Source organism: Drosophila sechellia, chromosome X (genome assembly GCF_004382195.2).
Source record: "Drosophila sechellia strain sech25 chromosome X, ASM438219v1, whole genome shotgun sequence".
In the NCBI taxonomy this organism is placed as follows: domain Eukaryota; kingdom Metazoa; phylum Arthropoda; class Insecta; order Diptera; family Drosophilidae; genus Drosophila; species Drosophila sechellia.
The window spans coordinates 248,993-263,730 of record NC_045954.1 but is presented as its reverse complement, the minus strand read 5'-3'; the positions used below and the strand labels follow the sequence as shown (position 1 = coordinate 263,730).

Here is a 14,738-nt window from a genome sequence, read left to right as displayed (position 1 = left end):
GTCTTTGAGCGGACTTGAGCGGTAGCCCCATGGAAAAAAATTTCCCTGCATAGTAACACTAACATATTTTCGAAACAAGAAAACTTAAAGTTCTTATATTAAATAAATATAAGTGCGATTATTATATGCTTACTCAAAAATATACAAGCAATTTTTTAACTAATAAAAGTCCGCTAGGGGGACACTGACTTAAATCTCGGAATTTAATTTAAACGTAAATTTTAAATTAAATTAGCACAATTAGTTGGACCCCCAAATTCTCGTTTCTCCTATGCCTTTTAGAGTGACCGCTTTCCATCGACTGCGATATGTATTGCGTGTACATTATCGACGTCTAAAAAAATCACGCGTGCTGTATATCGATAGCTTGTCATGTACTAAATACCATTCCTCGACTAAATTAAATCGCTAAATTGCGTCGAAACTTGGGGAAAAGTGCTGGGAGAGGCAGCTGAAAACTAAGCTAACGGAAAAGCATCGTGAGGGAAAACAACGGAACTTTGCGAGCGGGAAGTTTTGGAGCTACAACCTAGAAACGGCAGTGCGCAAATGTAAAATGCACGGAATATTCGCATGTGCAGTGTGATAATAAATAAACGCCAAAGAAAATTTTCGGCGCAGGGGCAAACACACCAATGCACAATAGCGGCGGCGCGTTCGTGTGCGTGCGCCTTTTTTTTCTTTGTGAGTGTATATGTGTGTTATCATAAAGGAGCTGGAAAAACAACAAAAATACACAGGTGCGTACGTGGGTGTAAACTAGTAGTAGGGGTCGACAAATTTTCCGATTTTCCACTGCGACAGTCTATGCTTTATATGTGTATATAGAGATTTGTAGTGGTATACATAAGTGAATGCCCAAAAGTTTCCGAGTTTCTGAGCTAACGGTTCTGGCAAGATTGTGTGTATGTATTAGGTTATCCATACATATACATATGTGTGCTGGTGTATTTGGTTTGTGTTACCGTTACATCGGCGCCGTAAATGAAAATCCAACTGCGAGTGTCCGTAACTTAACCATGCGCTTGAGCTTAAAGTTAACACAAAAATAGGAAACACCGATAGAAAGGAGGATATGCAAAGTAGGGTTGTAGAATAGAAACGCGAAACAGGTATCACTTCCAATTGTGAGCACGACAGCACACGCATTTCCCATTTGCATTGGAAGGTATGCGTGTTTTTAATGCATCTGTGTCTGTGTGATTCTGACGTTTTTGGGGTTGCGAAAAACACCCAAACCACCCCCTAGACACGAAAAATTTGTAGATACACACATGGATAAACAGAGCGGGATGGCTAGCTCACAGCAACCTTCATTGGGTTTTTCCAGTTCCAATAGTGAAAGACGCCACTGTTATAGGTTGTATTGGGGTGGGCTATAAAAGTACAGTTCCAATTGGAACAGGGCAACGGCCAGCCTACAATTACAGATTATATTTTTTACATTCTTAAGTTAAATTTAAGGAATAATAGTATTTTATTTATTGTATGACCGATTTAAACACATGCCTAACAAAAATAGTTTCTACTCAAGATGAATTTAAGATAGTCAGAAACATTTAAAAGGACAAAAAAATATAAAAATTTAGACATAACAAGAAGATTAAATTTTTGCTGGTATTTTCCTGTTTCCTCGACTATAAACTCCTACGAACTCTTACGTATATATTTCTGTCAATGCATTGCTATGAACAGTGGTGGTCTTTGCGCCGACTCCACTGCCGCGACAACCTTCGCATGCGTAACTTATTCTTTCTTGCCTCCCGTTTGATTTTTTGCTGTTATCATTTCATTTTTGTAGAGCTGTGCTGTCAAGTACAGAAAAAAGAGTATGGTGAAAAATTAAGAGAGGGAGAGAGAGGAACATCAGTACCAAGAAAATTAGATTGTGGGAAATTTAAAGTAAAAAGAACACGGTGGGGTCAATTCTTTGCAGAACAAAACAAATTGTCTTATAATTTGGTAATTATTGCGGCTGTTAGTCAAAGAAAGAGAAATCATCTTGTATGCTAAAAAATATAAAAAATTGTCTTAAGGTATTTTTTATTTCCCTATATATGTATAGATAGAATAAACGATACAACGGTGTAAACCAGCAGTAGCTTTCGGGAGCTTACTGGGGCTGGGGTTAAAGAATTTAAATATTCAAAAAAAGTTGATGTTTTCACCAATACTAAAAATTGCCTTAAGAATACAAATAAAACACGAAAGCACACATACCCTTGCGTAAATTGTACATAAATTAAAAAAAAAAAACCGAATAAGAACATGATCGGATACAAAAAAAGTATATTTTATTTTCTAATATATTGATCAAATTGAAACCAAAATTATGTTGTCAAAAACGGCTTATGCGAGTATACACTTTGTGCTAAAAAAAAAAACCAAACTTGGATTCTTTTTCCTCAATTTCCCTGTGACTTTTCGACTGCTCGATGCAATTACAACCGATATATATTGTACTGGTATATACATATGTACAGATGTTAAAACAATGATGGTACACTTTTTTTCCAATTCTTTTTTTGATTATTCCGTTCAGACTTATATACTATTTGCAAGACAAAGAATACTTTTGGAAAAGGTGCAAGCATATAGCTTTGAAGCTGAGAACCTTTGTAGGAACGTATAGTCGGACGTGGCTTTGTGGTGGTGTTGACACTGATCAATAATAGTATACATCGCAAATGCCTCCTTCACAGGGTATAAAAAGGGAATCACTGTGTAGGCCTTAAATCTTAAAAGACTCTAAAATGGTATGCTTCTATAATTAGAACGGATACTGAAGACTACATCCAACAAATGCAGTGCTTTTTAATTTGATAAAACTTTAGGTTCCTTCACAAAATTTCATCACCCACCTTTTTCAGCATCCGGTTAGGTATGTACATATGTATGTGTCTTAGGGGGTGAACATATATTCTCTCTGGAAGGTTTAGAAGGTTTAGAAGTGTGTTCACTTTTGCAGGGCCTCTTTTCTCGATGTATGTTTGGCACGCGCAAGTGGGTCGGGCTCACATCCCCTATAAGGACGTGGTGTTTCCACTGCTGCCTTTCGCGGGGGTGATTGGGTGGTGCGAGTAGTGCATGCGTGGTAGTTTAAAAAAGATCCAAGGAAAATAAATAAACACAGCATAAGATAGTGTCATCATGATGTGCACCTCGAGCTGGGCGAGTTTGCGTGTGTATTCATTACAATAAAAGGTGTGGGATTTAAGGGGTTGGTTTTTTTCAGAAACCGAATCTCTTCTTTACTTTCCTATTAGGGGTGTTGATAACAACTCATACATATATCTGAGCTCTTCTGGTTTAAAGTAAGGGAGTTTTAATGGAGACACAGTAGTGCTTGAAGTTATAAGGACATGCAAGTAATAACTTTTATAACACAAAAATATGGTGGTATTTTTAATAAAGCCCCTAGACAGAGAAAGGCGGCGAGAATTCCATATACCCATTTCAAGCAGCGATATTGACGCATGGGCGCAGTATTGATTTTTTACTGCGTCGACGTCGGAATCACTCCATGGGGTGGTTTGTCGTTCTTTCTCTTTTCTGCCAGATAGTGCCTTCTCTTGCTATCAGCTAGCACCCTCTCTTTCTGCCGTCGCGTTGCCGTCGTTGGATTTTGAGTTTCTGAGCAAACGCAAATAGAACTTGAGCACAGAGAGCGACTAAAAGCAGTGCCGTGCGGTTCGTTAGCGGCCCTTATCTCGTTCCAAAAATTTCTTATTTTATTTTTTGTGCTACAAAAAGTGTGTGCCAAAAGTTAAGAGTTGACTTAGGATATAAAAATAACCAAAATTGAACAGAAAATTAACTAGAGAAACTACCTAAAAAAATAGGTGCCAAATCAACCAAAAAAAATCCCCGATTGCATTTGTCCTCAACAACACATCAATCTAAAATACCTGAGGCAAGCAAAAAAATAAACAAACATTTTTTATGGTTACTGTTTAATCCAATCAGCAACCAATTTTCGAGCTCTATAACAGTGCGCACGTGCAACGGTTCCTAAAAAAGCGAACGAGAGCGATATACTTGAAGAGATAGAAGATTTAGATTACAAATCTGAGCGGGAGCATATGCTTGCGGATTCTGCGCAGTGAAAAATACACCTGAAAAAGGGCAGAATCAAAAAATTAACGAACGAGATTAGCGTCTGGTGACAATGAATAAAAAAATTAATATTAAAGAAGAAGGGATATTCAAATAAATGGAAATTTTGTATAGAAAATACAGTTCCAGAATACTAATATTAGAAATTAGACACAAAGCTACGATAGAAGAAATAAGAGTCCAAATCTAAATCGTCCTGGTTGTTTCCAATTTCTTAAGGTGGCCTGCCACCTGTGTCACATCGACCTTATGCTTAGTCTATCTTCATATTTATTTGCAAATAGTGCACTTACCCAAGTCCCGCCGTTTCTTAACTTTTAATCAAAACCAATACGATCTGAGGATAGTAGGATAGGACACTTGAACACAAGAAAAAAACAAGAGAGAATGCTATAGTCGAGTTCCCCGACTATGAGATACCCGTTAGTGTGAATGAGAACGAACTAATTGCTCCAGGTGTGGGCGTGACCGGCTTGGCGGATTTAGGGCGTTAGAGAGGGCGTGGCAAACAGTTTTTTGGCAAATCGATAAAAATTTACACGGCTAATCAAATTATGATAAAATATCAAAAAAAGACAATTTCAACAATGTGAACATTGGGCGGTTTCAGGGCGTTAGAGTGGGCGTGGCAACATGGGTCAACAAGCTTGCTCTGCGTCTTTGTCTCTAGAATCTGTATCTGTAATCTCAACCTTCTAGTTTTTATAGTTCCTGCGATCTCGACGTTTATACGGACATAGCTAGATCAGCTCAACTTTTGATCCTGAACAAGAATATATATACTTTATATAGTCGGGAACGCTTCCTTTTGCCTGTTACATACTTTTCAACGAATCTAGTATACCCTTTTACTCTAAGAGTAACGGATATAATGACTCGATGCTGACGGCAATAATCTGCAACTGTGGATCCTCGCTTGAGTTACAAACATTTGTTCCTATGCTTCTTGGCATGTATGGTAAATAAATACATACATATGTATTGTTGCCGCTGCGTTTGTTGTCCAATTATTCTCATTTTTGGTGTTGCGCAGTTCTGCTACCTTTACTATTAAACAAACAAACAACGAACTTTTAAATTTTTAAGCATATGGGCGCCGTTGTGGGCTTGGACAAAGTGTTACATGTATAAATAAACATTGTTGATCTGTATTTTAATCAACCCTGTGACAGCTACAATGGTCTTGGGTTTGAAAAATAGGTGCATACTGAGTAATTTTACATCTCGACCACACCGTTCTTCTGGCTATATGTAATACATTAAAACTCTCTTAGAAATTCCCTTCTTTGTTTTTCCGAACAGTTTTATCACACTGTGCATGCGAATAAGACCTTCTTCAATCCAGTGAGTAAGGCTTGAGGAAAGAAAAGGATCGGAAGCAGAAAGGCTTAAAAGTTAATCCCCACCGCCAAACTGGCCACTACAAGCTATCGGCTAGTCGTGGCGCCGGCGGGCAGCCAAAGGAGTTCGACTGGAAATGTGGTTGTCACCACCACCTCCTCGGGTAGTCACTCCTCGAATGGGGCTAACGGAGGTTCAGGAGGAACTTCTGCCGGGAGCAGCACTTTGGGAAGCGGTCTCAACGTGACTACAATAACAGCAACCAGCGGCGGCCAGCTGCAAAGTGCCGGCAACAGTTCCCAGAGAAACGGAACCACCTACAAGATCGAAATGCTTGATGAGGATATCCAGAGCTTGGGCTCCGACGACGACGACGAGGATCTAATCAGCAGCGATGGCAGTTTATACGAGGGAGATCTGGGTTCAATGCCAGTGAATGATGACGTGGCCCACCAATTAGCAGCCGCAGGACCAGTAGGCGTGGCAGCAGCGGCAGCAATAGCGAGTTCTAAAAAGCGAAAGAGACCCCATTGTTTCGAAACAAATCCCTCGGTTAGAAAACGGCAACAAAATCGATTGTTGCGCAAGCTGAGAGCTATTATCTATGAGTTTACGGGCAGAGTGGGCAAACAAGCGGTAGTTTTGGTGGCCACACCGGGTAAACCCAACACAAGCTATAAGGTTTTTGGGGCCAAACCCCTGGAAGACGTGCTGCGCAACCTAAAAAACATTGTAATGGATGAACTGGACAATGCACTGGCCCAGCAAGCTCCCCCTCCGCCCCAAGATGATCCTTCCCTTTTCGAACTGCCTGGCTTGGTAATCGATGGTATACCCACTCCCGTAGAAAAGATGACCCAGGCGCAGCTGAGAGCCTTTATCCCGCTGATGCTCAAGTATTCTACGGGACGAGGGAAGCCAGGATGGGGCAGGGAGTCTACCAGACCGCCCTGGTGGCCAAAGGAGCTACCCTGGGCTAATGTGAGGATGGATGCCCGTTCCGAGGACGACAAACAGAAGGTGGGTGGGGTGGGTGTTCCAAGAGCCGCCCCCGATCACCTTTGAATCCTATTAACTGTATGTGTCTCCCTCTTCAGATCAGCTGGACACATGCTCTACGCAAGATTGTGATCAACTGCTACAAGTACCATGGAAGGGAGGATCTGCTGCCCACCTTTGCCGATGACGAGGACAAGGTTAACGCGTTGATTTCGCAATCGGGCGACGAAGACGAGGACATGGAGCTTTCAAATCCTCCTACCATCCACACGGTGACGACAATGACGCCACCGACGGGCAACAGCAATGTAAGTATAGCACAGGTTCCATTCAAGGTTATGGTTTCAGCTTTTATTTATGTTCTCGGAACCGTGTTGGGTTAAATAAAAAAAAAAAAATAATAATAATAAAAAAAAAAAAAAACTTAACCTAAAAGTGTTTCCACATTTTTTGGTTTTAAATAAATGTAAACATGTTCTATACATTTTTTAAAATGGTTAGGCTACCCTATTTTATACGTTCATAATTTGCAATAGTCGAATGCGACGAACTTCCCTGTGAAAAGTCATGCCCATTATTTATTCGCAACCGGCATTTATCGTATTACTAATCCATTAACCAATCCACATCGAATCATCATCACAGCAACCGCAGCAGGTGAATGTTGTGAAAATCAATAGTGCTGGAACAGTGATCACCACCCACACGGCCCAAAGCAACATTCCTGCTCCGACAATCATCCAGAGTACCAATAACCAGCATGTGACCACGACGGCTACGCTGCCCGCCTCTACAAAGATTGAGATCTGCCAGGCGCCGGCTCAGAATCAGCAGCACCATCAACACCACCAGACGCACTTGCCCAACACTGTTCATATTCAGCCAGTGGCCGGAGGACAGCCACAAACAATCCAGTTGACCACTGCCAGTGGAACGGCAACCGCCACAGCGGTTCAGACGACAGCCGCCGCCGTAAGTGCGGCACAGGCTCACGCGCATTCGCAGTCCCAGGCTCACTCCCAGTCGAGTGCTAACCAGACGGTCACTGCCCAGCAGATCGCCAATGCTCAAGTCTGCATCGAGCCAATTACGCTCAGCGATGTTGATGTTCGTACTAATCCGGATGAAATGCCCTTTAAATTGCTGTTGTGCTCCCCAACCGAGACGGGACTAGGGTCGGGATTTGTCAGACTATGCACATTAGGATAGCAAGATACGAATTTATTTAAATATCTGCAAGTAGCTTTAAGCGCTTAATGTAATGTTTTAATGGTTTCCATAACAAAGTATGTTGAGTTTAGGTTTCTTTAGACGAATTGACGTAACGCAGATCATACAAAAATAGTAATCTTATTTTAATTGCATACAGATACAAGGTTTAAAATTAATCAAGCCATTTGTAACTAAATTAAAAATAAGGGTTTTTATGTACATAATAGCAGATTTGAAACCTTTGTGCAAAGCTTACAAGCCCTACTCCCTTTTCCTAAAAATTGCATTAACTGATTGATGTTTGGCTCAGTATTGCGTTTTTATTGATATTACTCTGCGTTTATGATTTATGTTGTTGGTCCCGATTTTCCTCTTATTTTATTTAAGTCAACCTAATATTACCTGATTTTTTGTTTCATCTGCTTGTGTTCTGTTGCAGCTGATTGTTATCGAGTTATTGGTTATTTCCATCATTATTTGCATCCGCCACAAACTGAAAAACACACCCACATGTAAATACGACTTCCGTCACTCTAAAAACACATAATCAAACATTTTTATTTGCTTGCTAAAATTGCCTTTCAGTAGTTTTTTTTATACTTAAATTCAATTACGGCGTTTTGGCTTAGACATTTGGACTCTTAATAAGTTAATAACTAGTGTAATTAACTTTTATACACAGTACACCACGCAAACGGTCCTCTCACAGAATGCCGATGGTACCGTATCGCTAATCCAGGTAGACCCGAATAATCCCATTATCACACTGCCGGATGGTACAACTGCCCAGGTTCAAGGTGTTGCCACGGTAAATACATTTCGCGATTACTACATCCGCATTCGAGTTCTTACTTGCAACTTCTTTTTTAGCTCCACCAGGGTGAAGGCGGTGCTACCATTCAGACAGTTCAGAGTCTCAATGATGTAAATGGCCATGAGAACATGACCGTAGATCTTACCGAGACGCAGGATGGGCAAATATATATTACAACCGAGGATGGCCAAGGTATTTATCATCGTTGTGTACTTGGAGTTCACGTTACCTTTATCCTTGCTATACGCACTTACCAAACTCATTTTTTTTAGGATATCCCGTTTCGGTGAGCAATGTGATCTCAGTTCCCGTCTCTATGTACCAGTCGGTGATGGCCAATGTGCAGCAGATCCAGACGAACAGCGATGGAACAGTGTGCCTCGCGCCGATGCAGGTAGATACAAGTGTCAATCGCTCCACCAGTACCGCCGCCAGCTCCTCATCCTCTTTGGGAAATGGCGGCGTTCAGTGCTATTCGCTGATCTCAGCGGGATCGTCAGTCTTAGGCCGGCGCAGTGGTGGGGTGATTGGGCATCAGGTTACTCCCGGCGAACGTTACTATATAGCCACATCCACAACCACCTCCAGCAATTTAGGGCACCACAACAACAATAATTTCACCCTTGCAAATAACAATAATAGTGTAAAGATGCCCATAGTATTGGCCACTCCCAGCATTCCACAGGTGGCAAACAAGAGATCCACCAGGAAAAGGTCCATCGGGGTTACTGGGGGAGGAGATGTAATGGTTCAGAAGCGTGGGAGACCCAATTCGTCTCTAAAAAGCAAATCCCAGCTAAATGCCAATGAAAATGACCACTCCTCCGGTACTTCCTCTTCCATCCGTTGTGTGGACAGTGCCAGTTTAACCAGCGTGCAGCTTCAACTGCCGGCCATTAAACTGGAGCACTTGGGGTAGAGTTACCCATTTAATAATCCATATTAACTCGAATCTAGTCAATTACGGCTTTCCACAAATAGAAAAATAAAAAAAATAATAAAAAAATGCACTTGCCATTTAAACTTAGACGCGCACATTGTGAATGCCAAAAAATCTAAATAGTTATAGCCAAAGGAAATCCCTCAGTTACTAACTATACAAATTGAATTTAGTGCCGAGAATAGAAAACCAAAAATGTTGTTGAAAATTTAAACCAAAAAATTAATTCTAAATTAAAAACTAAAGTTGTTCCTAATTTACAGAACTACAAAACAGAATATTTTATAGTTTAGCCATTTGTTTAGTTGTTAAAGTGTGGAGTACATATATTTATGCATGTAAACTTACTAAGAGCGCGAATCAAACCAAATATTAACAAATTTAAGTTGTACAATTACGTTAGTTTTAGCCTGTAGGTAATAAAAAAAAAAAACAGGGATCAGCCAGCCTACGTACCTGTAACCCCGTGAGTCTTAGCTCCATACCAATTTTTTGCCCACCATGTAATATTTTAATGTAGTCATTCGCATGAAAAAAGCGCAAACGCGGTTAAATGAGTTTACCAGATATAAGTGTGGAGGGATATTTAATATATTCTCCTGAAAGTGTATCCAAAATTTATTTTATGTTGATCTATTACTATTTTCATTATTGCTCTTGTGTTTCAATGAAATCAATATTGATTTTACCGTTATCATTGTGTTTACATGTTTGATTTTCATATCTCATAATCGCAATTTGAATTGTTTTATCCCAAATTTTTAATTTAATCAAGCCAAGTTAAATTGCAAAAGAAAGATAATGAAAAAGCAACAAATTTGATTTAAAAGAAAAGCGATTGTTGTGATTTTAATATAATTTTACCATAAAACATTTGCTTGTATATTGTGTAAACTGAAATGCTAAATAAAGCCAACAATTTAACTTAAAATTCATTTTTTATTTTTAATTATTGTTGGTCTCAGAATATAAATACATTTTTTGCTTGTCCTTATTTAATATTGAGTTTATGTAAGTATATTTTGCTATTATACATTTTATCTTATAATTTTTTTCTTTATATTCTTTTCTTTTAACCAGATAGGAAAACTGGAGAATTTTCAAGGACCCCTTGATCTGTAAAGAAATGCTATGAATTTGCTCTTGTACTAACTAACTCACCCTTTTTTTTACCTCCTGAAAGGTGGAGAATGGCGATCAGCTGGAGACCATCACCATGTCGCCTGGAATGCACCAGATGATGATCCAAGGAGGTCATGGACAAGAGCCCCAGCTGGTACAGGTGGTCAGCTTAAAGGATGCCACCCTGCTAAGCAAGGCTATGGAGGCCATTAATTCCGGCAACGTGAAGTCCGAAGACACGATTATTATGGAACAATAGCTGTAGCCCATAGAAGGCATGATTTCGCCTGGATTAAGCGATTGACGTGCCGTGTTTTCTGGGCCTCGTAGCTCTCCTGACTGACTACCCGTCTATAACTTTGGGTTCCTTTTGCCCCACCAATGTTTTCCAAGTACCTGAAAGGTGTTGCTAACGGAGACAGAAGCAATAGGAACCCCATGGTCCCGTCTACCCAAATATAAACCATCTAGTCATCGCATGTCTAGTCAAGAGTGCTTTCTCTGTATAAAGCGCGAAAGCAGTATAGAATTAGCATAGATAAATATCTTTAAAACCTTAATTCCTACTATTTTTTGTGAGTTTTTTTTGCTCTATAAATAATATAAATCTAAATTTTATTAGCTATACAATTGTAACAAACGTATGCCGAGGTGTAAACATTATAAGCGTTACTTGTAGGTGGGACTTTACTTATATGGTAGATAAACTTGTGCAACATCCGCTATGACTAACCAATTGAATATATAAGGAAGAGAAAGATAAGAGTTTATAAATTATACAATTATCTTAGGTCAACTGATAAAGAACGCAATGCAATGTAACCAGAGAGCATCACATTAAACTTAACTATATTACCTAGTAGCTAACGATAATGAATACTACTCAATTATTAAATAAACCAAAGAGTGTACAACAAGTCAATCATTTTTTCGTAAAAACATTGATATATAGGGGAAAAGGATGCGATCAATGTTTTTTAAACCTTGGTCAGGATATACGACTGTAAATTTTGAGATTGCAGCTATATTAATCTATGACAGCTATCGTATATTGACGTAAGTGTTCGGAAATCGATGAAAGTTTACCCGCCGAACCCACGACTCTTGTTTAATTCACTGATCGCTTTTGTCTCGCTGACTAAACCCCAGCTTGAACACAAATTTTAGACTAGGGGGGAGAAGTGGGCACACACGCCAAAAGTATTATAAGTTCATGGAGGCAGAAAACACGTTTTTTTTGCACCGCATTGTAGTTTAAACAGCCCCACGGGACGTTGACCCGCTGATCTACTACACTGCAGATGATGCCGGCTCTGGTGGAGTGACCGAAATTAAATGTAACTGCAGCCTGCCTGGTGGGGAATGATATGCATAAAATACAATACTTAAAGTGAAATTCATATTAAAAGGTTTGTAGTTCTTAAATATATAGTTTAAGATAATAATAACCTTACAAAAATAACTTTATGAAATCCTTTTTTTGTCTGCAAGAAATTAAGTCACGTAATCAATCTATATAATCAAATCTGTATGTATGATTGCTTACAACCTTGTCTCTAGGAATTTAATCAAATGATTTATCTATATATTAAATCGGAAGGAAAGCTAATTGCTAAAGCAACTTCTACCTAAGTAAGCATATGAAAGGCCCTCTCCGTTCTCAAATCATCATCTTAATTTTTGTAATTTGTTAGTATTTCTCGATTTGTGGATGCATCACTTGCAAATAATCGAATAGTAATCGTGGTTGCCTCTGAGCGATTTTGTCAAAGTTTTTGACCAAATAGCCATCGATACCCTGGAACCTGCAAATTATATAATAGTATCGCACAACGTCACAAGTTGCAAGTTGGTCTGAAGTTGCTATTGTGACCGGCAATGGTGAGGATTATGCAATGGGAAAGGTGCGCCATCAACTTGTCTGTTGGGAGATGTGCATTTACAATACAAACAAATCTTTGGCTGACTACAAAACTATTGCAGATGCAGCAATCGGATGGAGTTGCAGTTATGAGTTGTCTGCAGCTTTCGCCTGCTGTATTTTCCCTTCGTCCATCGGGATTTGAAAACTAATGTCCATTGTTGAATCCTCCCCCTGACGATGATGCGGCATCATTTGGCCCATATTGCGACATTAACACAGAAAAAAAAATGGTATTACTCAAACTTCGTATTTAGGATAAAGCAATTGAATTTTTTATGTCGAATTTGCTTATGGCAAAAAACTTATATGTTTTTTAAAGTACTTTTGCTCATAATATATTCACATATATATAAAACTTTTTTCCTACCAGTGCCCTCGGCGGCACTTCCAACATCTGCCAACCACACAGTTTGCGTTAAAAATATTTTTCCTTTTGCCGTCTGGCAGAGCCAAGCTTTTCCGGTTAGTTATGTTGCACTTGGTTTGGTATAAAAACTCTCGCCGCCATCTGCAGTCGTGCCAGTTGTGGATTTGCACTTAACCCACTAGTTAACCCAAACGGAGTGTTTCAAGCTATGAAAGTACGGTTCGTTGTAAGCCAGGATAACTAATCCTGAATAATCCAAAATTATTGTGCAGGCTGCCTTGCTACACATTTTTTTTAAAGTGACTGTAATAAAGTGTTTATGCTTTTCAGGCCTTTGTGTGTTTTCTGTTCATTGGAGCGGCCAGTGTGATGGCTAACCCTAAGCCCGGCGGAGGAAGTGGCTGGTCCTCTGGAGGAGGTGGAGGCAGTTGGTCATCGGGAGGTGGTGGCGGTGGTGGCCATGGCGGCGGAGGAGACGTACAAATTATTAAAGTTATCACCGAGAGTGGGTCTTCTGGAGGCGGTGGGGGAGGAGGTGGATGGTCCTCTGGTGGCGGCGGAGGAGGAGGTGGATGGTCTTCTGGAGGCGGCGGGGGAGGAGGTGGGTGGTCTTCTGGAGCTGGCGGGGGTGGCTGGTCCTCAGGGGGAGGCGGCGGAAGCGGCAGCGGCAGCGATGTTAAACTCATCAAAATCATTAGTCTCGGAGGTGGTGGAGGAGGACATGGTGGTGGTGGAGGAGGCTGGTCTTCAGGAGGAGGAGGTGGCGGTTGGTCATCAGGTGGAGGTGGTGGCCACGGAAGTAGCGGAGGTGGCGGCACCAAGGTCATCAAAATCATCAAACTGAGTTCTGGAGGCCATGGAGGTGCCGGCAGCGGTGGCGGCCACGGAGGCGGCGGTGGTGGCGGTTGGCAGCCCGCTGGAGGTTGGGCATAATCCTAGTCCAATCCTAGAAAGCCATCAAATTAATCTTCAACCACTTTTGTAAATACTGTATATATGTATCCAAGATAATTTTTTTTAGTATTGTTACATAAATTATATAGCAAATGGCACTTGCTTGTAACAACCAATTTGTTAAATTCCTGTTCGTCTGGTAATTTAAAACGAACTATGATTAAATTTGTATGGCACAAAATCGCCTAAATATAGTCTTGAATGAGTCTTGGGATTGTATATTTTCGCGAAATTTATGGAAACATAAAGGAGAAATTATAAATTTGCTATATCCGTTACTCGCCAAGGAGTACTCGGAAGAAACTTCAACATTTCGTATAGGAAAATTTTCTGTTGAATACAGGTGGATAACGAATTTACTATAAAATTCAAAAAGGTAAGTATTCAAATTTTGGTCAACTATTTTTATAGATTTATCAGGGGTTAGTTCATAACATGCCCAAAAATGAGATCACCGCTAAAATGAAGACTGTTTTATACTGCCAATAAGCATAGCTAACTATCCCTATCACTATTTTTATTATTGTCAAAAATAAAAATTTTAACACATTTTCGCATTTTTGATAATTTGATCATTAAAATTTGCGAAAAATGGCAAAAAATTTTAATTTCCATTTTTGATTACAGGTCGATAGGGAATTTTGTTACGAATTCAACCAGGTATGACAGCTAAAATGAATACTGTTTTTGATGCTTATAAACCTAAGTAACTGTCCCCATAACTTTTTTTTATCTTTTTCGAGTACCAACTAAGATCTGTGAAAAATAGAAACTTCCTAAAACTTTACGAGATACAGGTAAAGAAAGTAAAGCGTTTTTTTTAAGCTTTTTTATTTAAAAAGTGGATTAGATTGAACATTTATACAATTCTTGAGACTTCGTCTTTTAGGGAACGGCTGCAGAAGAGCCAGATTCCACCGACTTCTTCTGGAAAAACTTGTTTTCCGTT

General features: G+C 39.8%; 2 protein-coding genes across 10 annotated transcripts; both read left to right on the top strand.

The window, feature by feature from the left end:
• Positions 1-378: 378 nt before the first annotated feature.
• On the top strand, positions 379-11,466 carry LOC6615844 (DNA-binding protein Ewg). Of its 9 annotated transcripts, XM_032724346.1 has the most exons (9): positions 380-740; positions 5,419-6,477; positions 6,555-6,764; positions 7,102-7,563; positions 8,351-8,476; positions 8,539-8,674; positions 8,755-8,876; positions 10,503-10,540; positions 10,606-10,759. In XM_032724346.1, the coding sequence occupies exons 2-9, from the start codon at positions 5,788-5,790 to the stop codon at positions 10,661-10,663; spliced, it is 1,842 nt and encodes a 613-aa protein (XP_032580237.1). In that variant the 5' UTR covers positions 380-740; positions 5,419-5,787; the 3' UTR covers positions 10,664-10,759. The 9 variants fall into 9 exon arrangements, 6 of the variants coding, with proteins under 6 accessions (XP_032580237.1, XP_032580236.1, XP_032580235.1 ...); XM_032724345.1 differs by lacking the exon at positions 10,503-10,540 and having other exon boundaries at positions 381-740; positions 10,606-11,466; XR_004362340.1 differs by lacking the exons at positions 8,755-8,876; positions 10,503-10,540; positions 10,606-10,759 and adding an exon at positions 8,108-8,180 and having other exon boundaries at positions 379-740; positions 7,102-7,428; positions 8,539-8,631.
• Positions 11,467-13,159: 1,693 nt separating this feature from the next.
• LOC6615842 (glycine-rich protein DOT1) lies at positions 13,160-13,962 on the top strand (the record flags this gene model as incomplete). The annotated part of the gene is made up of 1 exon (XM_002040177.2): positions 13,160-13,962. A coding segment is annotated over one exon (609 nt), but the record flags the coding sequence as incomplete, so codon positions are not given.
• Between the last annotated feature and the right edge of the window lie 776 nt (positions 13,963-14,738).

Bases quoted from the DNA above. Each gene is read 5' to 3' on its own strand.
- LOC6615844 (XM_032724343.1), top strand. From the start codon at position 5,788: ATGCTTGATGAGGATATCCAGAGCTTGGGCTCCGACGACGACGACGAG. The intron at 7,564-8,350 runs GTTCGTACTAAT...TTTTATACACAG, and splicing joins TTACGCTCAGCGATGTTGAT to TACACCACGCAAACGGTCCT. The intron at 8,477-8,538 runs GTAAATACATTT...CTTCTTTTTTAG, and splicing joins AGGTTCAAGGTGTTGCCACG to CTCCACCAGGGTGAAGGCGG.